This window comes from Rhinatrema bivittatum, chromosome 8 (assembly GCF_901001135.1).
Source record: "Rhinatrema bivittatum chromosome 8, aRhiBiv1.1, whole genome shotgun sequence".
In the NCBI taxonomy this organism is placed as follows: Eukaryota; Metazoa; Chordata; class Amphibia; order Gymnophiona; family Rhinatrematidae; genus Rhinatrema; species Rhinatrema bivittatum.
In genome coordinates, this window is record NC_042622.1 from 163694622 (window position 1) to 163720910 (window position 26289).

The 26289-nt window shown below is 46.6% G+C and overlaps 1 protein-coding gene and 1 long non-coding RNA gene across 2 annotated transcripts in view; one reads left to right on the forward strand and one right to left on the reverse strand.

The window, feature by feature from the left end:
- Positions 1-1010: 1010 nt before the first annotated feature.
- Positions 1011-14961, reverse strand: LOC115096733. Its single transcript, XR_003858133.1, has 3 exons — positions 14878-14961; positions 1545-1633; positions 1011-1134 (listed from the first exon to the last, which is right to left on the reverse strand). It is a non-coding gene; the product is annotated as an uncharacterized LOC115096733 (long non-coding RNA).
- Positions 14962-15223: 262 nt separating this feature from the next.
- SARM1 (sterile alpha and TIR motif containing 1) overlaps positions 15224-26289 on the forward strand; it is a 38788-nt gene continuing 27722 nt past the window's right edge. Inside the window, exons 1-4 of the mRNA XM_029612849.1 lie at positions 15224-15728; positions 19551-20169; positions 20562-20774; positions 21222-21313. Coding sequence (XP_029468709.1) covers positions 15289-15728; positions 19551-20169; positions 20562-20774; positions 21222-21313 — 1364 coding nt within the window. The 5' untranslated portion in view covers positions 15224-15288. The remainder of the gene's footprint in view (positions 15729-19550; positions 20170-20561; positions 20775-21221; positions 21314-26289) is intronic.

Sequence of the window (26289 nt, forward strand, 5' to 3'; positions counted from 1 at the left end):
CCTTCCCTCTCAGTCACTCACCCCTCCCTCATACTGCTTCCCTCTCTCTCTGGTACTCACCCACTGGCTGTTCCCTTCCCTCTCAGTCACTCACCCCTCCTTCCCACTCCTTCCCTCTCTCTCAGGTACTCACCCACTGGCTGTTCCCTTCTCTCTCAGTCACTCACCCCTCCCTCCCACACCTTCCCTCTCTCTCAGGTACTCACCCACTGGCTGTTCCCTTCCCTCTCAGTCACTCACCCCTCCCTCCCACTCATTCCCTCTCTCTCAGGTACTCACACACTGGCTGTTCCCTTCCCTCTCAGTCACTCATCCCTCCCTCCCTCTCCTTCCCTCTCTCTCAGGTACTCACCCACTGGCTGTTCCCTACCCTCTCCATCACTCACCCCTCCTTCCCACTCCTTCCCTCCCTCTCAGGTACTCACCCACTGGCTGTTTGCTTCCCTCTCAGTCACTCACCCTTCCCTCCCACTCCTTCCCTCTTTCTCAGGTACTCACCCACTGGCTGTTCCCTACCCTCTCCATCACTCACCCCTCCTTCCCACTCCTTCCCTCTCTCTCAGGTTCTTACCCACTGGCTGTTCCCTTCCCTCTCAGTCACTCACCCCTCCCTCCCACTCCTTCCCTCTCTCTCAGGTTCTCATCCACTGGCTGTTCCCTTCCCTCTCAGTCACTCACCCCTCCCTCCCACTCCTTCCCTCTCTCTCAGGTACTCACCCACTGGCTGTTACCTTCCCTCTCAGTCACTCACCCCTCCCTTGTGTTTAAAGAATGGCCAAGGAAAGGTCTCACAGTTATAAAAAAACTCTTTATTGAAAGGACAACCACTTTACACCGTTTTCTAGGAATTACAAAGAGAGCTTATTTTGCTTCATAAAGACTTTTTTTTACCTATGTGCAATTAATACACTATGTTACATAGATAGTGGCTAAAAATCCATATCCGGATCAAAGAGATAAGATGGAGGTGGTGATCTTGGGAGGAAAATTAAGGAAACCCTCTTGTGCTCATTTGGTTAAGGCACTTGCAAACCTTGAAGCTGAGTCAGAAAACCCAAGACTTTGGACCCAAGGGTCTGTCTGGGTAGAATTAAAGTTGACCCGCAAACACCTTCAGAATTATTTTAAACATTGCTGAAATTACAGAAAATGTGATATTGAAAAAACTCAATATAACTCTATCTGGCAAAATTACATTTCACAAGAGCTTTTAAAACAAAACTTTGTCAGTCCCCTTCCTGTTCCAAATGTGGAGCAGACCATAGTGATTTCATACATGGGTTTTGGAAACGCTCTAAGAGTTATCTCTTTTGGCAAGAGGCAGGAAAACATTGCACATCACTGTTAGGCATTTCTTTCTTAAGGAATTCAAGGGTATGGCTCCTTGGGATTTATGACAATGATCTTCTGCAAATTAAGAACCCACAAAAATTGTTTTTAGATAAAGCAGGTGCAATAGCAAAGAAAACATTTCTGGCAAATTGGATAGAGAAAGCAGCTCCAATCCTGACCCAGTGGGAGAAAAGAATGATTCAGTTACTCACTTTTGAATACCTAACTGCAAAATCTCAATCTTTCGTTAAGCGGGAGTTCATGTTCACAATCTGGCAATCATTTATTGCTGGTTTATCCCCTGTTGTAAAAAAATGTAATATTAAATATATAGTCTTGAATCCCTGGTGACATGATTGCTTTGCTTGCGTCTGTTCTTTCAAATATAAATGAGTTCCTAGAGACTTTAAACACTGAACCAATCAGGAATTAAGCAGATGAGGGGGGGGGGGGGGTGTGTGTGTAGATATGGGTTGGGGGATTTTAAAGAGACAAGGAATCAAAGAGGTTCAATGCTATCATTGATTGTTGATGACTTTTGTATTGTCAATGTTTGTTCACTTTGTATTCTTTGTTGTATAAAACTCAATAATAATATTATAAACCCCCCTCCCTGCCAAGCACCCCATACCTTCTCTCTCAGTCCCACTCGAGTGCATCGCCACAGAGCGCTGCCACACGGGGCTGGTGCTAGTTTTTATGCTGCCCTGTGCAAACAATTACCGTACCTGCTTCTCTTTATCCTGTTTTTATTTTTAATGTTTAATTTGTATTCTTTTTCTAATTGGGGCCAGTACAAGGGCTTTAGGCATCCTAAGTATATCTTACAGCTTTGTGCCCAGGAGGTCCTCCAACTTCACCCTTTCCGCACACAATTTAAAATTATGCATTTATAACACAAGATTTTACCTGAAAAAGGACACTCAAAGTACAGTCTTTTGAAGTAAAAATATCACAACAACATATACCTTATATTTACAGGCATTTCTGTGGTGTCAACCAGAAAACCCTGCATTAAAGCCAAAGAGACACTTGGAACATATGGGATTAAAACTATTGTAACGCCTATTGGGTGTGGGCTTGGTCTTCAGAAAGCCATGAGCAGAATTCTGTAATCAACAAAGGATCATGTTATACTTATTGCAGGTCATTATGTTTGGTATAGCTTTCAATAAAAATTTTCAATGAAAAAAAAAAAAAAAAGAAAGCCATGAGCAAACTAAAATACAATTATTTATTTATTTATTTATTTATTTATTTATTTATTTAAAGTTTTTCTATACCGGCATTTGCGATGAGAATCACATCATGCCGGTTTACAATTAACAAGAGGTGCAGGAACACAAAATAATAATATTTAAATGATAATAATAAACATTAACAGGTGCTGATAAAACGATTGCAGTTACAATAAAACAAGGGAATTACCCAACTTGGAACAGAGTATACAATATAATAAACCTCCCATTCCAAAACAACACTAACTGCCAGCACTCAAACAGTAACAACCCTACCTAAGAATAGGAGGCACTGCAAATATTACACCAGATCTTAAAACACAAACATACCACTTATCAGGAAACGAGATCAAACCAAGCTGCTACAGATTCCTACACAGAAATTACACGCTAGCAGAACACCTCCCCTTACTCACCCATGCAGAACCCAGACAGATCCTCACTAAATACAGAATAAAGAGATAGTAAATAGAAGCATGCAAACAAAAACTGAACTGGAAATCGCAACAAGTGCATAAAAAAGTGCACCAATGAAATCTTGAAACATCACTATTCCTCAGAAAACATCAAGCAATAAAATTAAGAAATCTAAAGCATCAATTATAACGGTAAAAACATACAAATAAAAAGAATTATTTCAAAACAACTGATGAACAGAACAACATCCAATAATTAAAAATGCAAATATTTTTTTTTTTACATTTCCCAAATACCAATAAAATATTTCATAACATCGTATAGATCAAATAACACCCAATTAATTAAAATCAATAAGAATAAAAAAAAAAATCACTCATTCTGCATACCTGGGAATATGTGACTGCCGGTCATCCTGAGATTGTCATGGATTAGTGGGATGAGAAGGGAGGTACACAAACTTTCTCCTCTCTCATATAGACACACATTCATTCTCATGCTCACACAAACATACAAAAACACTCTTTCAAAACTTACACAGGCTCACAGATACACACATACATGCTGGATCCCTCTCACTCAGGCACACGCACATGCACACACACTCGGACACTGGCTCCCTCCCTCTCAAGTACTCACATTCGCTCCCTCTCTCTCAGACAGACAGACAAACACACACACACAAGCTCCCTTTCTCAAGCACACAGACATACACACACACAATGGCTCCTTCTCTCTCAAGCACACACACACAAGCTCCCTCTCTCTCAGACAGACTGACAACGCACACAAGCTGGCTCAAGCACATACATACACTGCCACCTTGCCCCTTCTCTCTCATGTACACACACGCATGCTCCCTCTCCTCCAGTTGGGACGAGATCCCCAGCATCTCTTCCACTTTGGCCATTGAGCCTGGTGCGATCCTTTGGTAGCCACGGGGCTGCTTTCACTTTGGCTGCCGGGCAGGTTGGGATCCCCTGACAGCTGGGCGGGCCTCTCGCAGTTTGGCCGACAGGCAGAATGGGATCTCCTGGAGGCTTTGGGAGTCTAAACCTGGTAGTGCATGGCACACACCTTTCTAAAGTTGGTGGTGCCTGTGCACGAGTGTGCACAATGGTCACTATGCCCCTGATTGTGGATATCCTGAAAACCAGGCCTGTTTGTAACTCTTGAGGACCGGAGTTGGCCACCTCTGACTTAGAGACAGCAATTTTCCCCAGTGGCTCTGTCCTATGACTCTATTGGCCAGCAGAGAATAGCCCTGTACTTCCTACGATAGCTCCTCCTCTTTCCTCCCAGGCAGACTGCTGGGGAGAGGGGGAGCCTGGAACAGACAGAGCAGAGCAAGAAGAGTCATTCTGCTCCTTATTTCAGCTCTTCTCATACTGTCGTCCCCCCGCCCTTTTCCTGTCTGCAAGGAACAGGATGAGAGGAATGAGGGAAAGCTAGAATGGACAGAGCAAAGCAAAGAAGAGCCATCATGGCTCTAATGCAGCCCTTTCTGTCCCCTCCTGACCTGCAGTGAACAGGATGGGAGAAGATGCAGCTGGACAGATCTAGTCTGCATATTTCTATTTTTAATTTGTGGTCATTTATTCTGTATTTGAGGTATTTTTTGTGTTCTATGTGTGTAACCAACATGAGGTATTCTGCTAAAGTGCAGTTTCTGTATGCTTGGGGACCTTCATTTACAGCTTTTATTTTATTTTTACTGGAAATGTCAATGTTATAACAAAAATCAGTGGAAAAAATTAGTTTTCCACGGATATTTCTCCTGTTTGCTATAACAAAGTAATTTTTCCACTGATTTTTTGTTATGACATTGAAATTCCTAGAAAATATAAAATAAAAGCTGACAACAAAGATCCCAATGTATACTCCACCTTGTTCTGTTTTCCCAGTGGAATATGTATTTAATTTTTAGCCTGCCTTTCCAAAGAATGCTCAAGGCTGCAGAATTCAAGTACAATGAGACCTTCCCCAAAGAGCTTACAGCCCAACATGCACATCAATTAGGGGAGGTGTGAATATGTTGGGCTGGTGTGTGCTGAGCGGATTTTAAAAGCCTCTCAGATACGTGCATATCTCCCGCTTTGCACACAACTTAAACGTTTTCAAAAAGGGGTGGGGTGTGGGTGTGGGGCTTGGCCATTCCTGGATTTTAACCTGAAATCTGCACATAAATACTTATGTACACTGGTGTATGCCAGGGTCCCCTGCTGCGTAACTGTACTTCTGCTATGGGTGACGTGTAAGTGATAAAACAACAAATTCTAGGCAGCTCAGCGGAGTTTTAAAGGTCAGGGCTAACAGGGGAGAAGGAAGGCTATTAAACTAGGGGGTTTGGGAAGACCTATTCCTTAACTGGGCAAACTGGGAATGTACCGGTTTTAGTGGCAATTGCGTCGGGACGCGTCACTTTTAAAATCCCCCCACTTAGGGGTAGAAGCGGGATTTGTGCACACAGGCACGTGTCCACTTAAAATTGAGCACACATATACCCACATATGTTATAAAATAGCCGCATCCTTGGGCGTGGGCCAACGAACATGCCTTCATGTGTGCCCACATGCCGCTTTGAAAGTTACTGAGGCAGTGAGGGATAAAACGACTTGCTTAAGGAGTATCAGTAGGAAAAGTGGGGTTTGAACCCTGGTTTTCAATCCATCGCTCTAACCCAGGGGTAGGTATCTCCAATCCTGGAGTGCCATAAACAGGTTTGCTTTTCAGACATCCACAATGAATATGCATGCAAATGTACTTCATACATATTAATGGTGGATATCTTGAACATTAGACCTGTTTGTGGCATTCCAAGACCAGAGTTTCCTACCCTGCTCTAAGCACTAGGTCCCTCCTTTTCCCTGCTAGGAAGAATAGTAATGCTGTTCTAGGGGCATGTAGACGAGTGTTGCTGTTTGAGTTCTGGGAATTAGTGCTGTTGTTGTATGGCAGGTTTGCTACACAGGTTCTGACTGATATTTTTTACAGGGCTTTATGTTACTTCACAACATGCCTGGTAATGGAAGGGTGTTTGTGTCATTGTTACTGAGGTGACAAAAGAATTTGAATTTTTTTTTGTATGAAGAGTACTAAAGGGAAATATCCTACTTCAGTCCAGTCAGCTATTTCCAAATCTAATTATGGCCAATATGGTATGAAATTATTTAAATTTCTAAATTTGGGGAAAATATTTTTATAACCTTCTCTTTATTAAATGTGTAGTATATGCACATTTATTGAAACATATTACAAGAGGTTTTAAGAAAGAAAAATATGTGCCAAAGAAATACTGCATTTATTTATTTAAACTTACTGCTATCCTGCACCCTCCAACTTTCGAGACAGGCTACATAAACAACATACACAATTTAAATGACAGAAGGATAAAGCAAACATGAAGCAAAACACAAAAAGGTTAAGCCATTGCATTCAGTTCACAGCTGGGAAAGGAAACGATGAAGCTGGGTAAGCCTAAGTAAATTAGTAGGTTCTTAAGAATTTCTTAAAGTCTTTGTGGTATCATGATGCAAGAGGTTCTTTCACGTGTAACTACGAGTCTGGTTTGCTTTGCAGCCAAAACATCAAGGAGAAACTGATTTGCCAATTGGAGGTTTATGGATGTGTGTAAAAATGCAGGCTGGAAGTCATCGAAGGGCTAGGGACATTGTGTAGGTAACTCTGGACCACTACCAGGATTTTGTAGGTAATCTGCCATCTTAATAGTAGCCAGTGTGGGGCTTCAAGTATTGGTGTGATGTGTTTATGAAGGAGAAAGTTAGTAAGTAATCTGGCAGCAGAGTTTTATGTTAATTGCTATGATCTCAGCGAGTTCTGTGGGAGACAGACATATAGATGTAATCCCCTCCTTAGTGTACGAGTCGGGTACAGAGGGGGACATAAAGTTCTTTATAAGTTCTTTGGGGTAGGGACCCTGGCTAGCTTTTACTTCTCTTCCCATCTCAAGGTGCAGATCCTTCGGACTAGGGGTGGAAAGGAGTCATCTCAGGTCCCAGTACAGGCTGACTAGTGAACTGGGTTGGAGCTCCCGCATTATGCTGTGCGCTGTGTGCAAAACAAACCACACTCAGATCACGTAGGTAGTGTCCAAAATAATGCTTTACCCGTACAGTTTTGTTGAATGGCACAATTAAATATGGTCAATCACACATCACAGTCTTTGCAGTTTCTCTCAAAATTACAGATCTTTTTACCTCTATCTGTGCATTAAGAACATAAGAATATGCCATACTGGGTCAGACCAAGGGTCCATCAAGCCCAGCATCCTGTTTCCAACAGTGGCCAATCCAGGCCATAAGAACCTGGCAAGTGCCCCAAAACTAAGTCTATTCCATGTTACCGTTGCTAATGGCAGTGGCTATTCTCTAGGTGAACTTAATAGCAGGTAATGGACTTCTCCTCCAAGAACTTATCCAATCCTTTTTTAAACACAGCTATACTAACTGCACTAACCACATTGACTTCTATTATGCCAGGAATCTATCCACACTTCTGAATTAGATTGTGCAGTTGTCCCTCTGGGATAGGCTCCCTTGGATGGACAGGTTTATAGGCCTCAGCCACCTCTTCAGAAGGCGATGCCCTGCCAGCCCACTTCAGGCGCAGCCGAAAGGACGATTGCAGCTCCTCTGATCAATTTATTGATGGCGTATTCTCTACTGTCTTCAGATCCCAGGGACGGTAATCCAGACTGCCTGGTCATCGTCACTCCCTCCAAGGCAGTAGCGAGTTGTGAGGTTGCTCCAGGGGCGGGCACACTGCTGGTTAACTTGGTCGCTCCATACATTAGTCCAAGACAATGCCCGCACTGCAGTTGCACTGGTTGGGCTGGCTGTAAAGTATAGCACTGCCGGCATTCCCATGCTCCCATCATCTGGGCTCCTCAGAGGGTTATCTTAATCCTCCCATAAAGGATGAAGAAAGAGTCCATGTTTAAGATAGATGATGCGTCTCCTGAGGCAGCTCTCAAGCCAGGGTCATCCTGTCTGGGGATCTGGTACTACTGCGTACTCCTCGATGGTCACCGGAGCCCTTGTCAGAGCCACGGATTGAGTGCTGGCTGCTGCCGGTTCCAGAATGTGCTAAGCTAGCCATGATCGTTCAATCTCCAATTCAGCATTGCTGATATGGTTGCTGGCCACACCCAGACTCACTGCATTATAGTAAATGCGTTCCATGCAGGCTGTGCCTCATGCAGGGATGCTTGCATGATGACATTGTGCTGATGTGCCGGCATAGTTTTGATCGATGATGTCACGCTCTCACTGACGTGCCCCCTCTTTTGGTGCGCTTTTGCTTGCTACTGTATTCTTTGGTGGGAGCAACTATTTCGGCAGGACCTGTGGCCATATTGGTAAAGTTCACGGCATTTTCCCCAAACATCTGAGTAATGGAACTGGTTGTTTCGCGGCGATTCCCACTGTGATTTCATCTGTCTTCACATCCCATACTTCATGCCCCTCGATGAGCGCCATTTTCTGTAACTCTCTCCTTAGCATACTAGTCGGGTACAGAGGGGGCATAAAGTTATTTATAAGTTCTTTGGGGCAGGCACCTAGATAGCTTTTACTTCTCTTCCCATCCCAAAGTGTAGGTCCTTCGGACTAGGGATGGAAAAGGAGTCCTCTCCGGTCCCAGTACGGGGAGACTAGTGAGCTGTGATGGAGCCCTCTCATTATGCTGTGAGCTGTGTTGTGTGCAAACAAACCACTCTCGGACCACGTAAGCAGTGTCCAAAATACTTTACTGATACAGTTTTGTTGAATGGCACAAAGAAATATGGTAAATCACACACCACAGTCTCTGCAGTTTCTCTCAGAATTACAGATCTTTTTCCCTCTATCTGTGCATTAGCATCCTTTATGCCAGGAATCTATCCACACTCCTGAATTAGATTGTGCAGTTGTCCCTCTGGCAGGCTGATACAGAAAAACGCGCGGGAGAGCTGGCGAGCGCCCGCTCTCCTGACAGGCGCACAGGTCACTCTCCTGGACACACGATTCAGGAGGGTGGCCTATGCAAATTAGGGCCCGTGGTAAAAGGAGCGGTGCTATCAGCGGGTTTGACAGCCGACGCTCAATTTTTCCAGCATCGGTTCTCAAGCCTGCTGACAGTCACGGGTTCGGAAAACAGACGCTGGCATAATTGAGAGTCTGTCTTCCAACCTGCAGGCCGATTTTTAATTTTTTCATTTAATTTTTACTTTTTTTTTACTTTTGGGGCCTCTGACTTAATATCGCTATGATATTAAGTCAGAGGGTGTACAGAAAAGCAGTTTTTTCTGCTTTTCTATACACTGCCAATGAAGAGTGGGTGACTCGCCAGAATGATGGCTACTGCCTGGAGTCAATACCCTTATTAAATAAACATACACAGGCTTGACTCCAACATCGCTCTAAGCTTCAACAGCAAGAGGAAATGTGGAAAAAAGGATTCACACTCACAAAGAGGGGAGTAGCTGGCTTGTTACGGCGGTTACTACCCCAAATCAAATAAGCTTGATACTTCACTTTCAATGCATATACAGCATAGTTCTCTGATTCAACGGCAGGGGAGAAGAAAAGAGGGTTCGCACTCACAAAGCGGGGAGTAGCTGGCTTGTTACGGCGGTTACTACCCCAAACCAAATGGGCCTGATACTTCACTTTCGATGCACATCCAGCATGGCTCTCTGCTTCAACGGCATGGGAGAAGACTTATACGTCACGCATATCCAGCATAGCTCCCTGCTTCAACGGCAGGGGAGAAGAAAAACAACCAATAAGGGCTAATAACATAGTCTGGGTAAAACAAATAAGCATGGGTGCAGCTTGCTTATTGCGGTGGCTACTACCCCAAACTAATCAAGCTAGATATTTCACTTGGATGCAGCTCCATAACTGCTCTCTACATTAAAGGTGGGGATGGAAGGGAAATAGAACCAAGAGCTAAGAGAAACAGATAAGTATGAGAGAAAATATGTGTGAAGCTTGCTGGGCAGACTATATGGGCCATTTGGTCTTCTTCTGCCGTCATTTTTATGTTTCTATGTTTCTATGTTTCTTCCCCGGTGCCGGCCGAAATTAACGCCAGCCTTTGGGCAGGCATTAATTTCTGAAAGTAAAATGTGCAGCTTGGTGTTGCAGGCGCTATTAGTTTTGGGGGGGTTGGACGCGCGTTTTCGACGCGCTATTACCCCTTACTGTATAAGGGGTAAAGCTAGCACGTCGAAAACGTGCGTCCAAACCTGGGCTAACAGAGCGCACTGTACTGTATCGGCCTGTGGGATAGGCCCCCTTGGATGGACAGGAAACCCTTCCTGATGGCACAAAAATCTATCCTCCCTTGAATTGGATCTTTACTCGCAGATGAATCTTCTGGTGGGATCCCTGGTGGTAGGAATCCTTGTAGACTGCAGTTTTTGTCAATCCTCTTGATAGGCAGGAAGAGGGGCAGAAAACACTTCCTCCCAGATGTTGGAAAACAAATCTTCTTTCCCCAGCTTAGATAACTGCAGGAATCCTGTGCATCGGGTCACCACCTCTGTTGGGCAGGTCTTCCCTAAACACTGGGTGTCTTCAGCTCAGGATTCCTTTATCTCTGGCCAGGCCTCCAGCAGGGGTTGTCTCAAAATAAGGCTCAAAAGTCCCAAAATAACCCCAGAGCAGCCACTCTGCACCTCGTGGGGAGAATTCTACAGTGGAGCCCCTTTGGCTTATCCTGGAGGGGTCTTGGAAGGTTTCTGAGGCTCCAGGTAGGCCCAAAATCCAAATTTAGGAAAATAAAATCTCTCTCTCTGACTTCCAAATACAGTAATACTGCCCCCAGAGCTCTGCTATAAAACTTCAGGACATAAGAACATAAGAAAATGCCATACTGGGTCAGACCAAGGGTCCATCAAGCCCAACATCCTGTTTCTAACAGTGGCCAATCAGGCCATAAGAACCTGGCAAGTACCCAAAAACTAAGTCTATTCCATGTTACCATTGCTAATGGCAGTGACTATTCTCTAGGTGAACTTAATAGCAGGTAATGGACTTCTCCTCCAAGAACTTATCCAATCCTTTTTTTAAACACAGCTACACTAACTGCACTAACCACATCCTCTGGTAACAAATTCCAGACTTTAATTGTGCGTTGAGTAAAAAAGAACTTTCTCCGATTAGTTTTAAATGTGCCCCATGCTAACTTCATGGAGTGCCCCCTAGTCTTTCTATTATCCGAAAGAGTAAATAACCAATTCACATCTACCCGTGCTAGACCTCTCATAATTTTAAACATCTCTATCATATCCCCCCTCAGCCGTCTCTTCTCCAAGCTGAAAAGTCCTAACCTCTTTAGTCTTTCCTCATAGGGGAGTTGTTCCATTCCCCTTATCATCTTGGTAGCCCTTCTCTGTACCTTCTCCATCGCAATTTTATCTTTTTTGAGAGCAGCGACCAGAAATGTACACAGTATTCAAGGTGTGGTCTCACCATGGAGCGATACAGAGGCATTATGATATTTTCTGTTTTATTCACCATTCCCTTTCTAATAATTCCCAACATTCTGTTTGCTTTTTTGACTGCTGCAGCACATTGAGCCGACGATTTTAATGTGTTATCCACTATGACACCTAGATCTCTTTCTTGGGTTGTAGCACCTAATATGGAACCCAACATTGTGTAATCATAGCAGGGGTTATTTTTCCCTATATACATCACTTTGCACTTATCCACATTAAATTTCATCGGCCATTTGGATGCCCAATTTTCCAGTCTCACAAGGTCTTCCTGCAATTTATCACAATCTGCTTGTGATTTAACTCCTCTGAACAAGGGTATCCATTACAGCTCCACCAGGGTATCCATTACAGCTCAGCCAGTGAGAGGGCTGTCCATGAATGGATATTCCCCCTTAATTATTTCCCTAACTGCACTAGACTGGGCAAAGCCTATTGGTAACCCAAAAAGTGGTCTGGGTTACCAAGGTTTCATGCAGTTTGTGAACTGAAAAGAGAATGGTTCTCAAAATGTAAAGTTAAGGGAATTTTGTATGGTAAGGCGCCACTGAGGATAATGATCTCACTTTTACTGAGATTTAATGAGTTTGTTGTGTGATAACCAGGTTTTAATTGCGGATAGACAATGACAGAAGCAGAAGGTGCTGACCATATATTTGTTAATGGGAAGAAAAACTGAATGTCATCAGTGTGCAGACAATATCACACACCCAGTGTTGAGAAGGGAGTTTAGTGTAAATTAAATAAAACTGAGGATAGAGTTGACCTTGTGGGTTTCCAGTTGTTATCAGGGCCCATGCAGAGGAGAAAATGGTAATGTGAACTTGTTGACAGCAGTTTTGCAGGAATGATTTAAACCAAACAAACAGGCCGATATAGTACGGTGCGCTTGGCTGAGCACACCGTTTAGCATGTGATTGGCCATGTGTTTTCAACGCGCTTCTATTACCCCTTAAACAGTAAGGGGTTTAGCACATCGAAAATGCATGGCCAGCCCCCCTCCCCCGAAAACTAATAGCGCTCATCGTATCCAAATGCATGTTGATAAGGCTATTAGTTAGTTCCCGGGATACTGGAAGTAAAATACTGCTTTTCTGTTCACCCTCCGACTTAATATCCTAGCGTTAAGTCGGAGGAACCAAAACTTAAAATAAAAAAATCTGCCTGCCAGTCAGCGGTTAGCAAAACGGATGCTCAATTTTATCGGCGTCCATTTTCCTAACCCATGGCTGTCAGTGGGTTTGGAAACCGACGCTGTTAAAATAGAGGCGCTAGGGACACGCTATTGTCCCTAGCGCCTCCTTAACGCACCACCTCATTTAAAAACCGAATCGTGTGCCCAGGAGAGGTGCCTAAGCGTGTGTCGGGAGAGCGGGCACGTAACACGGAGCACCCACTCTCCCGTGTTTCTTTCTGTATCAGCCTGAAAGACGGACCCGGTGATGAGTACCGCAGAGAGGCAGTGAGATCGAAATTCATGGTTTACAGTATCAAATGCTGCTGTGAGGTCAAGGAGAATTAGAATGTACGACGAACTGGAATCAATGTTCACAAACATATAAAACTCAAATCAGCATTCTGTAATAAGAAAAGAGAGGCTTCAACCATGCAGCAGGTCTGTTTAAGCATGTTTTTGGCACACTTTATTTATGCTTTGTTATTTGTTTTGGTTCAATAAAAATTGATTTGAAAAATTGAAAAAAAGAGAGGCAACAGAAAGAATAATATCCAAAAAAGCAAAGAAAGCATCCAAGATATAAAGAAGTCATATGCTGTTACATAAGCAAATCTTAAATAAGAAAACCAACGAAAGATAAATCAACTCAGGAACTACTTAGCTCCTCAGATGAAACAAAGCTAACCTCTGCAGGCATGCGAGGTTCAGAAGAGACTACATGAAGTTTGGCAGTGAAATCTGACAGCTGGGATCCCAAAACACATACACCACGTGACATATTCAGCAGGATATTTATTTAAGAGTAAAAGTTGCTCCTTTTTTTGCACCATGTATTGATGGGTTTACATTTGAGTTAAATCTTATGAGAAACATGCGGATACATTCTTATTCTGGTGCCCATAAATTCTGTACCCATAGCATGAAAGGAAGAAGTATTATCACATTTTCTTCCAGCTGCAGAACAAGAGGTACTTTTGATGCTATATTGACAGTCAATGTCTCTAGCTCTCGAGTCAAAAGACAAAAGAGTATTAATACTGTCTCACAGTAAATACCCAGCCAAAAGAAGAGACAATGCTAAATAATCTTATTATAAGTTGTGAAAGACATAAGGTGTCAGCAAGCCAGTATATCTTTAAGTATATAAAATACCTGGTCTTCTCAATCATTCACCCTTCAAGAAAATACTCTCCATTTTTAATCATTTATGCTTATAAAAACCCATTTGATACGTCGAGAGGTGTTCACAATGAGATAATGAAGCACTTTTTACATTATTCTTAGTGCAGATTATATGTCATTATGTCCTGACTGTCATCAAGCTGTGCTGGTTCACACCTTTCCAGGACTCCACTGAAAGAATTGCAAGAAACATGCAAGAAACTCTCTTCAAGTCAGCATCATCTTGATTGTTTGTTTTAAACCGAGGTAATATATGCTCTGCACTCAGGAATTCATTTTTAATGTTGATTGGTAGATAGCAACAGATTTATGCTGATGTTTCATGTTTGCTGGTTTTGATAGCCAGTACACATAGGTTACAGAGATTGAGCATTTGATGAATCCATTTGTATGTTTATAAAGTGGTTTATAAGTTGTTGCACATATAAGTAATTAAAAGTATGGTGAATGCATTGGTATTATAATGATTTCAATAAATGGAACTTTTAATTTTTTTGTAATATAGAATTTGCATTAGTGTACTTTCTTCACTATTTCACTGGGTGTATATATATATATTGTACATAACAGTTTATTTAAATGTTTGCAAAGCAATTTTTACATTTTGGTGTCATCCCCAAGGGTTATGGTGGAAGACTACCAGTATCCCCCCAGCGTTATGATGGAAGGCTGCCTGTATTTCCTCCTGGGTTATGGTAAAAAGCTGTCTGTATTTACCCCCGAGTTATGGTGGAAGGCTCCCTCTGTTTCCCCCTAGCATTATGGTGGAAGGCTGCCTGTATTTCCCCCCATGGGTTCATGTGTAAGACTGCCTCTATTTCCCCGTCTTATGGTCGAAGGCTGCCTGTATTTCCCCCAGGTTTATGGTCGAAGGCTGCCTGTATTAACCCCCGCCCCCGGTTATTGTTGAAGGATCCCTCTATTTCCCCCTGTGTTATGGTTGAAGGCTGCCTGTGTTACCCCCTGGGTTATGGTGGGAGGCTGCCAGTATCCCTCCTGTTATGGTGGATGGCATTAGCAGCGCTTACCTCTATCCCTTCCTTTATTGTCCCGCTTACCTCCACGGTGACTGCAGAGCGGACCGGGATGCTATTACCATGGAGACACCTTCACCTGATGGGCGGGGCCTGCCTGACGTCACCCTGCGGCTGCGGTCGGGACCTGGATGATATTGTCATGGAGACGTCTGCACCTGACGGGCGGGGCCTGAATGACATCACCCTGCGGCCGCGTTCGGGACCTGGATGATGTTGTCATGGAGACTTCTGCACCTGACAGGCGGAGTCTGAGTGACGTCACCCTGCGGCGGCCCCCGGGAGGTGGAGGGATGGTGGGCGCGCGCGGCGACGCCGACTGCAGAGATAGATGCGGCCCCGGGAGCGAGAATGTGCACAGGGCTGATGGAGGCTCTCGTCTCTCTGGTCTGACCCGGCCCGGTAATGGTTCTCACCCTCCTGCTCTCCGCATATAAGCTCTGCCGGTTCCTGGTCATGTTCGGTACCGACAAGCTCTCCGTTCCGGAGGCGGTGAATCATATGTGCTGGTGGCCGGCTGCCAGCCGGGAAGTGTCCCCGGGGCTCAGTGCCGATGTGCAGGGCGCTCTGGATCGGATGCTGCCGGACCTGCACGCGGCAATCCGAGCTCTGAAGCAGGCGGCCTGCCCGGAGGCCACTCTGAAAGCCATCGCGCGCATTTTCCAGCTGGTGGAGGAAGCCTGGGTGATTCCCACGCTGGGGAGAGAAGTGGCCCAAGTGCTTTGTGATACCATCCGGCTGGAGGGGGCCTTAGACCTGCTGCTGAACCTACTGTATTCGGCTGAAGTGGAAGTGCGGTACCGGGCCTCCCAGCTCTTGGAACAGATTCTGGTGGCAGAGAACAGGTGAGAGCTGCCTGTGTGTGCAGGAGGCCATGCATGCGTCTGGTAGCAGAGAATAGGTGAGAGTTGCCTGTGTGCAAGAGGCCACGTACTTCCTGGTGGGGGAAAATAGGTGAGAGCTGCCTGTATGTGCAGGAGGCATGCAAGCATCTGGTGGCAGAGAACAGGTGAGAACTGACTGTGCGCAGGATGCCATGCATGCACCTGGTGGCAGAAAATAGGTGAGAGCTGCCTGTATGTGCAGGAGGCACGCATGAATCTGGTGGTAGAGAACAGGTGAGAACTGCCTGTGTGTGCAGGAGGCCTCGCATGCACCTGATGGCAGAAAATAGATGACAGCTGTCTGTGTGTGCAGGCCACGCACGTATCTGGTGGCAGAAGATAGGTGTGTGTGTGCGCAGAAGGTCCACGCATACACCTGGTGGAAGAGAAGAGGCGAGAGCTGTCTGTGTGCACAGGAGGTCACACGTGCACCTGGAGGAAGAGAAGAAGTGAGAGCTGTCTTTGTGTGCAGGAGGCCATGCATGCTTCTGGTGGCATGTGCAGAACATGTTAATCATCAGTCCAGCATACTGCAGAATTAGTAACCCTTTCTCCTTTAAGAGAAACCTCAATCCCTTATTCTAAATGACTGATTACATTTGGTATTGAACTTCTCTTCCCATGTCCCTAAGTTTCATGGAAAATCATTTTCAAAGCAAGCATGTTTTTGTGAATAAAGTGAGAAATAAATAAGATAAATAGAATGTGGGTAAAATGCTTTATATCCAAATTAGTCAATGTCTGACTGATGCCCTCCCCCCCTCAATGTGGCTGAAAGTTCCTGATGTCACCACGGTGCTTACTTTCAGCTGGATTGACAGCAGACCTTCCTGGGGATGCTTATGTTCGAGGAGAAATTCTGCGTGTCCAGATGGAATTTTCAAATTTTTCAGTGGAAAAAGCAGGAGAAAATGTCCTTGCAGACTTTTCTTTGAGAACGGGTGCAAAGTCCGCTGGTACAAATGCATGTGGTGGTCTTTGCAGAACAGACAGTTTGCAAATTGATCCCTCTCTGTAGGTACACACATTTTATTTCTTAGTATTTATCAGTCACTTTCCAGATAGAAATCGCCCAAGCCATGTTCAACATAAAATCCATAAATATGCACCCCCAGGTCTTGTTCTTTTAGGGAAAGGAAGTTCATCCATCATCACCACAAGAAGTGCAAAAATGCCTTTTCCTTCACAAATAGTGACTGGGAACATTAGTGCACTTACCTGCCTGAAAGGATGATAGGTGGAGGGGAAATAGGATTTGAAAGTAAGCATTGTTAATATGTATATTGCATGGTTTAACACTGGTTGAACAAAGGCAAGTCAGAGCTCAGAAGATGCACAAGCCCTGTACCAGAGCAGGCAGTAAACTGGTCACATTTTTCATGCCGTCGAGAGGGCTATGTATATGTGTAACAAAACTAGACACCACATTTGGTATCTCATGTGCAGAATCTGCCTTGCAGCTGCTTCAAGAGCTGGAAGCCTCCTCTTTCAGAGAAGAAAGAATGAATGTGGCTGAAGCACAGCCGAGTAGCCTCTGCGCAGAAGGAGGCTTGGTCTCTGCAGCCTCTGCATGGCTATACTCAAAGCTGCGGCTTTGATGAGATCTGTCAGGCCAACACTCACCTTTTTAACAGCACAAAATGTTCTGACCTGCACATGTGACTGTGGCCATAGGACAGAGACTGTTACAAAAGGTTCTCTGGTCTCACCATAGCTTGGGCACTAAAGAAGTTTTCAATTAGATAGGTATTTTTAGTCATTCAACAATCAAGGACTTGTTTTCCATCGTAAAAGAACCCTTTTAAAGGACTTAATGTTCTGCTGTGCAGCATAGGTGCTGCTGTTGTCTGGACTTGCTGAGTACTGATAATTAGAATTTATAAACCTAAATTCAGTCTCCTTTGAGGTACATTCATACACACACTGTGCCACCATAGAATAGGTGGGTGCAGGCTTCCCTCATACACACACACACTGCCCCACCACAGAACAGGTACAGCGCAGGCAGCAACAATGCAAGCTTTCCTCTCACACACACACATACACCACACACACACACACACATTGCCCCACCACAGAACAGGTACAGTGCAGACAGCAACAATGCAAGCTTTTCTCTTACACACACACAATCATACACACACACACTGCCCCACCACAGAACAGGTACAGCACAGGCAGCACAATGCAAGCTTTCCTATCACACACACACACATACCACACACACACATTGCCCCACCACAGAACAGGTACAGCGCAGGCAGCAACAATGCAAGCTTTCCTCTCACACACACACATTGCCCCACCACAGAACAGGTACAGCGCAGGCAGCAACAATGCAAGCTTTTCTCTTACACACACACTGCCCCACCACAGAACAGGTACAGCACAGGCAGCAACAATGCAAGCTTTCCTATCACACACACACACATACCACACACACACATATTGCCCCACCACAGAACAGGTACAGCGCAGGCAGCAACAATGCAAGCTTTCCTCTCACACACACACATACACCACACACACTGCCCCACCACAGAACAGGTACAGCACAAGGAGCAGCGGTGCAAGCTTCCCTCACACACAGCCTCACCACAGAACAGGTACAACTGGAATGCAGTGATGCAAGCTATACACACACTGCCCCACAACAGAACAGATAGAACATGTGAATTCAATATGAATGCCAATTCAGTATCTTGAGACTGCAATAAAATGCCAGTACCTGTATAGAGCAGAGACCAGTCATTGGGAACTGGACTGATGACCCAGAATGACCTTGATGCTCATGTTCAGTCAGTGTTTTTCGAGGGCAGGCAGCAGTAAAGCTTTATGCTTGGAGCCCAGGCAGCATGCAAATAATTCTTCCACACCATTAGTTATGTGACTCTGCTTAAATGGCTCATCCCTGCTAGAAATGAATGTATGCACATGATTATTGGGGTTTATCTGTTGTCTAAGGTCATCGGAGGGTTCACCGCTCATATCCCGCCGTACATTTATTTATTTTATTTATTTAAGGATTTATATACCGGAGGTTCCTGTATAATATACATATCACCCCGGTTTACAATGAACAGTAACTATCGCTTCAAGTTAGCGGTTTACAATGAACATAGTTACATATGACAGATCCAGGGAATTGGTTACTTTTGGATCAGAGCATGACTTGTACACCTAGTTTGCCGTTGCTGCAGCCTCACTTCTGTAGCGCTGGTGTGGAAGTTTGTGGGTTATAAAACTCCTGACACCTTGTTTTTAGAGGGATCCTGTATTTCTTGTGCATTTTCCTGTTATGACTATAGCCCTTATGTTTTATTGCAAGTGTGGAGTAGCCTGGAATGGCCTCTATAATAAGGAGGAAACAGTAGTTTAGGGCGAGGATTCAGCGTGACGATGCTTGGCTGGGAGGGAGAAGGTTTAGCAGAACCAGCAACCAGTGGTTGGGATCTTCTCTTGTCCCATGAGACCCACCAGCGGTGGCAGAGAAGGAAATAAAATCCCATAAAGTTGTCACAGTCAGTAATATATGAGCGATGATGTGGGGTGTTGGCTCTACCCAAGCCCTGATGAGTCGGATGAAAGAAGAAAGATTAAGGGGGCAGTGGAGAGGGGGAGATGGTGAGGAGAGCTTTGGGGATGCCATAACCGAGACAAGGATTCCCTTACTTGCTACAATTGTAATGAGCTAATTTGTCAGATGAGTCTGTCCCTTGGAGAGGACACTCTTATAATAATTCTCTTAATTTCTCTTTCTCTTTCACTTTTTTTTTTGCTCAGGGATCGCATTGCCCGTGTTGGGCTGGGTGTGATCCTGAATCTTGCCAAGGAGCGAGATGATACCCAAATGGCAAGGAGTACCTCTGGCATCCTGGAGCACATGTTCAAACACACTGAGGAGACCTGCTATCAGCTCATCTCTGATGGTGCCCTCGACTCCATCCTGTACTGGTGTCGCTGGACTGATGCCGTGATCTTGCGCCACTGTGCTGTGGGCCTAGCCAACTGTGCAATGTACGGTGGCCAGGCCAATCAGCGTCTGATGATTGAGAAGAAAACAGCAGAGTGGCTTTTCCCACTGGTTTTCTCCAAGGATGATGAGTTGATCCGTTTCCATGCCTGCCTGGCCATCACTGTATTGGCAACCAACAAGGAGATCGAGAAGGAAGTAGAGAGGTCTGGGACACTGGCGCTGGTGGAGCCCTTCATCGCTTCACTGGACCCAGAGGAGTTTGCATGCAGATTGCTGGATAGCAGCGACAATACGCAGGGTAGGACAGCTGGGGACTTGCAGCGTCTGGTGCCCCTTCTAGACAGTTCACGGCTGGAGGCTCAGTGTATTGCTGTCTTCTATCTCTGTGTGGAGGCTGCCATCAAAAGCAGGCAAAGGAAAACCAAGGTAGAGTCTGGCGGGAGCACATCTGATATTGTGAGATGCCTAGTGCCTGATATATATAGAGAGAGAGAGCTGGGATTGGGTGGGAATACTCGGGCACCTGGCACTGGGAGCACAACTGCCCTCTCACCTGCTACTGAGGCACTGGTTACACGATTGGTACATGATACAAAACTATTATGCTTACAGAAGTCACTTGAGGTTTCTGGGCCCAGGTTGTGACAGGAGGTTGGTTTCACTGTTACATCACTGGTTCAGGAACCTCTGAGTCCTCCGACCTCTGCCTTGGTGCTGATGATTCCAAGGCTCACCCATTGGGGTTTCTGGGCCTGAGCCCTGTGAGGGTGCAGCTGTGAAAAGATGAGCAATAAAGTCTTCTTCTTCTGCACTTCCAGATGTTCAATGAAATTGGTGCCACCCAGAGCCTGAAGAGGATTGTGTGCTACTCTACAGATGGCACCGCATCCTTGCTGGCCAAGAAAGCCCTGCAAATGATAGGCGAGGAGGTCCCTCGACGCATTCTACGCACTGTTCCCAACTGGAAGCCTCTGGAGGTCCAAACCTGGCTGCAGCAGATTGGATTCAGCTCATTCAGCCAGAGTTTTCTGGTAGGATCACTAATCTGCTCTGTCTCAGTGTCGGAGAGTGCACAGTGACAAATGCACACTCATCACATGTGAGGGACAGTCTGTCCCAAGCAGTTCCGTATAATCCCATAAAGCACATAGGGTGTCCTCAGTAGCCTGAACTAGGCAGCTCAGTAGCACATTTCTAAATTCAATCCTATTATACATGTCTGTATTCAGAAATAAGTCACTGCAGGTTCTCCACATGTCCAGAACATTTTCTAAATTCTTCTTAATTAAAACCAGCACAGTAGTTCAGGAGTGGTGAACCCTTCTAAGACTAAAACTTTTCTAAAGATGTAAAGCTTTGGGGGTGTTCATAACCTTGTGCAGCCAATATGGACTTCAAGCTTCATTCAGTGACTCTTTGGCCCGCTTCTCTCTGCGCTGGCCCACTGCTGCTCTCTAATGGCTCCTTGCTTCTCATAGGATCACCAGGTTGATGGAGATCTCCTACTGAAACTCACAGACTTGGACTTAAGAGATGACCTTGGAATGACTTCCAGCATCACCCGGAAGCGGTTAGTTATATTCAGGGACCCAAACCTGTAGAAGCTGGCTGGCTCATTATCTAATTATAAAGATAATAACATCAGTTACGGTTCCATCTGTAGAAGGCTGCCAAAAAATAATTAATATTATTATTTCCCTGTACGTACCCGGATCAGTCCAGACAGTGGGTTATGTCCCCCTTCCAGCAGATGGAGTCAGAGAAAACCTCGAAGGGCGCCCCCTTATAAGCTGGTGCACCCTCTGTTACCCTTCAGTATTCTTCTGACTCCAGCAGATGAGAGTGGCTGAACTTTACATTCCCCACAAAAATAATCTTGGAAAGCTAGATTTAGTGATTTTGTCTAATTTCTTGGCTTCTTTCTTATCTTGGATGGATCAACGTTCCATAAAAAAAAAAAAAAAGATTTTATAAGAGTCAGTTTTGACCGAGGTCGAGCAATCTGTAACTTGCAGGCAGGACTGTTTACAGTTCCCCTTTGAGTGTATTTCTTGCAGAGGTAAGTTGTTATACTTTTATTACTTGCAGGTCTGATTTCCTCATCTCAGCCTCTCCGGGGTGCACGTTGGTGGTTCAACCTCGCCCCCATTGCTGCGACCCGACCTGCTGCCCTGAGAAGCCGATTGCCTCGGGGCAGCTTCCACAGAGACATTCTACTGTGTTTAAAAAAAACAGCCCAAAAACCAGCTCACATCGGAGAGACATTAGTGCCGAAGCGGAGGATTTCTTACCCGCTCATCGCAGCTCATTACCGGCTGATTTTTTGGCTGTTTCACCCCCGCTCCTATCCCGCGCAGGATAGGGGCGGGGGTGAAACAGCGGTTTGGGGCTCTCCCGAGAGGGGATCTGCATGAGGTGCCTCCCTGGTGGGGAGGGTCCCTCGTGGCCGGCAGGGCGATCAAGTTCTCGCCCTCATGCGCTCCTCGGGGTACAGAGGCCAGCCCCGATCCTGCCCAGCGCAGGAACGGTGGCCATTTTGGGTACTCCTCCTGCACAACCAAGAGAGGATCCTGATGCCGGTTTTTCACCTTTGCTGCTGATTCTGACTCCGGTCATTCCTCTGGACCCTTTTTCACTTGCAGGGGACCTCCCTTCAGTGCCTCCCTTGGGACCACCTTCGGGCCCTTTTTCTACAGACTTCGTGCTTTTACTCCACAATGCTTATGTGGCCAGATTGGGCCAGCAGCAGGATTCCGCTTCAGGGCCACCTCCTCCTAAGGTGAGCAGGATAGCTGTTCCCCCAGGTTCTACGGGGGTCCCTCAGGGGGTAGGGGCCCCAGGAGCAGGGGCTCCTCAGGGTTTGTCTAGGGTCCTCGTGCTCCATCATCCTTTGGGGAACTTTGATCCTCTTCCCCAGGGCCATCTTCCGGATCCAGACCTGGATGAGCCCTATCCTTTAGCTCAAATGGAAGGGGATGACCCTAGGGTACTGCGTCTCTTCCAGAGGGATGAGTTGGATCCTCTCATCCCACATGTTCTTCAGGAATTGGATATCGAGGCTCCACAGGATCCCCAGGGAAGAAGGGGGATCCCGTCCTGGCAGGTCTGCATCCACCGACGATGTTTTTTCCTTCTCATCCTATGCTTCTTCAATTACTGTCCAGGGAATGGGATTCCCCTGAGGCCTCTCTTAAGGTGGGCAGAGCTATAGATAAGCTATACCCTCTCCCAGACGATTTTCTGGAGCTCCTCAAAGTTCCCAAAGTGGACGCAGCGGTATCTGCTGTGACGAAAAGAACGACCATTCTGGTGACTTGGGGAGCCACTCTAAGAGATCTGCAGGACAGGAAACTCGAAGTGTATCACAAGAGAGGGTTTGAGGTGTCCGCTCTGGGTGTCAGAGCGGCCATATGTAGCTCCCTCACACAATGATCAGGTCTCCAATGGGTCCAACAGCTCCTCAGTACACAGGAGCTGGCCCCTGAAGAAGCACAACAGGCAGACCGTCTTGAGGCCGTGATAGTGTATAGAGCAGATGCTCTGTATGACCTTCTCCGAATGCTGGCCAGGTCCATGTTTTCAGCAGTCTCGGCCAGACGCCTCATCTGGCTCCGCAACTGGTCGGCGGATTCCTCCTCCAAGACTCAGTTGGGGTCTCTAACCTTCAAGGGGAAATTGCTTTTTGGTGACAATCTGGATCAGATCATCAAGTCCCTCGGAGAGAATAAGGTGCATAAGCTGCCAGAGGATTGGCCGCGGGCTCCTAGGATGTTCAGTTCCACCAGAAGCCGTTTCTGGGGTCAACGACGTTTTCGACAATCAAGACCGGCTACACAACGTCCGCCTTCATCACGTTTTCAGTCCTGGTCTCATTCCTTTCGAGGCTGGAGGACGGCCCGGGATAGTGTTGCCCAGGGGGCAGCTTCCAAATCTTCACAATGAAGGTGTGCCGACCCACTCCTCGATCCCCAGGATAGGGGGACTGCTCTCCCTCTTCTACAAGGAGTGGGTCAAGATTACCTCAGATCAGTGGGTCCTGGATATTCTAAGGCACGGCTACGCTTTAGAATTTGCTTGACCTCTAAGAGACAGATTTCTCTTCTCTCCTTGAGGACCGCTACAGAAACAACACATAGTACGTCAGATGCTCGACAGGCTCCTGGCCTTAGGAGCTATTCTCCCGTTCCTCCGGCAGAAGAAGGGTCGGGCCATTATTCTGTCTACTTTGTAGTCCCCAAGAAGGAGGGCTCCTTCTGCCCGATCTTGGATCTCAAGATGGTCAACAGAGCCCTCAAACTTCCACACTTCAGGTTGGAAACCTTGCGCTCCGTGACAGCGGCGGTGCACCACGGAGAATTTCTGGCCTCCTTGGATCTGACGGAAGCTTATCTTCACATTCCCATCCTCAAGGCACAACAATGCTTCCTGTGCTTCAAGATTCTGGGGTGTCATTTTCAATTCCAGGCCCTGCCCTTTGGCCTGGCGACCGCTCCCCGCACTTTCACCAAAGTAATGGTAGTGGTGGCGGCAGCTCTCAGAAGGGAGGGGATCCTGGTTCACCCCTATTTGGACGACTGGCTCATTCGGGCGAAGTCCCTGGTCCAGTGTCAGCGGTCGATCGACAGAGTATTGCATTTCCTCCAATCCCTCGGATGGGTAGTCAATTTCTCCAAGAGCAGCCTGACCCCATCTCAGTCTCTGGATTTCTTGGGAGCACGCTTCGATACCGCACAGGGCAAGGTACTCCTGTGCCCGAACTGAGCCCGGGCTCTCATCTTTCAGGTACAGCGCTTCACTTGCCTCCCTCTTCCCACAGCTTGGGATTATCTCCAGGTTCTGGGCTCTATGGCTTCCACTATCGATCTGGTTCCTTAGGCCTTTGCACATATGCGTCCTTTACAGCGAGCCTTACACTCCCACTGGAAGCCGGTGTCTCGCGAGTTCCAGACCATCCTGCCGCTGTCGTAGAGGGCCAAGGACAGCCTGACCTGGTGGCTCAGCCTGGATCATTTGCTGCAGGGGATACACTTGGAGATCCCTCAGTGGGTGATCGTTACTACAGATGCCAATCTCTCCAGCTGAGGAGCGGTGTGCCAGACGAGTTCGGCATAGGGGAAGTGGACGGCATTGCAAGCAACCTGGCCGATCAATCACCTGGAGACCAGAGCGGTACTTCTGGTATTGAAGCGTTTCCTTCCCCTAGTCCATACTGTTGGACAACACAACCACTGCAGCATACATCAATCATCAAGGGGGAACAAAAGGTCGTCACGTTTCTCAAGAGACGGACAAGTTGATGGCATGGGCGGAGATCCATCTCTCCCGCCTAGCGGCATCCTACATCGCAGGGTTGGACAAAGTGCAGGTGGACTTCTTGAGTCGTCAACGCATAGAGCCCGGGGAGTGGGAACTCTCCGAGGAGGCAGCGGCACTTCTATTGAGTCCACCTGGACCTGATGGCCACCTCAAAGAACTCGAAGGCACTACGATTCTTCAGTCGCAGAAGAGAGCACTGCGCAGAAGGAGTGGATGCCTTGGTCCTTCCCTGGTCGCAGCACCTTCTGCTTTACGTGTTTTCGCCGTGGCCCCTGGAGGGAAAAGTAATCCGGAGAATAGAGATCCACCAAGGTCCAGTGATACTGGTGGCACCAGAATGGCCATGCCAGCTGTGGTTCGCGGACTTGATCAACCTCGCAGTGGACGGCCCTCTTTGCCTGGGACATCTGCCACACTTTCTGTGCCAGGGGCCGGTATTTTTCGACCAGGCAGATAGCTTCTGTCTTGTGGCATGGCTTTTGAGAGGCGTCGGCTGAGAAGGCGAGGATACTCGGAGGCTGTGATTGCGACCCTCCTCAAGGCTAGGAAGACTTCTACATCCATCTCTTATGTCCGGGTATGGAAGGTTTTCGAGACCTGGTGCGGCTCCATGGCTGTTTCTCCGTGGCGCGCCTCAGTGGCCCAGATACTGTCTTTCCTGCAGCTGGACCTGGAGAAGGGCTTGGCCTACAATTCCCTGAGGGTGCAGGTGTCTGCCCTTGGGGCCCTGATCCATCACCGGGAGGGAGCTCCTCTTTCTTTCTTCGCATCCGGACATTGTCCGCTTTCTCAAGGGAGTGAAACACGTAAAACCTCCAGTACACATCCCGTGCCCTTCCTGGAACCTCAACTTAGTTCTTCGGATTATGGGCAGGCCACATTTCGAACTGCTGTGATCTGCTACCCTCAAGGATCTCACTCTCAAGACAGTCTTCCTGGTGGCTATTTGTTCTGCCCGCAAAATTTCCAATCTTCAAGCGCTATCTTGCAGAGAGCCCTACCTCCGTTTCATGGATTCGGGAGTTTCCTTGCGCACGGTGCCCTCTTTCCTGCCCAAGGTGGTTTCCGCGTTTCATATGGATCAGTCGGTGGAACTCCCGTCTTTCGCAGCGGAGGATTCACGAGATCTACGCAAGCTCGATGTCGCTATTTGGAGGTCACTAATGAATTTCGCTTGTCGGACCATCTTTTTGTCCTTTGGAGTGGGCCAAAGAAGGGGACCAAGGCTTC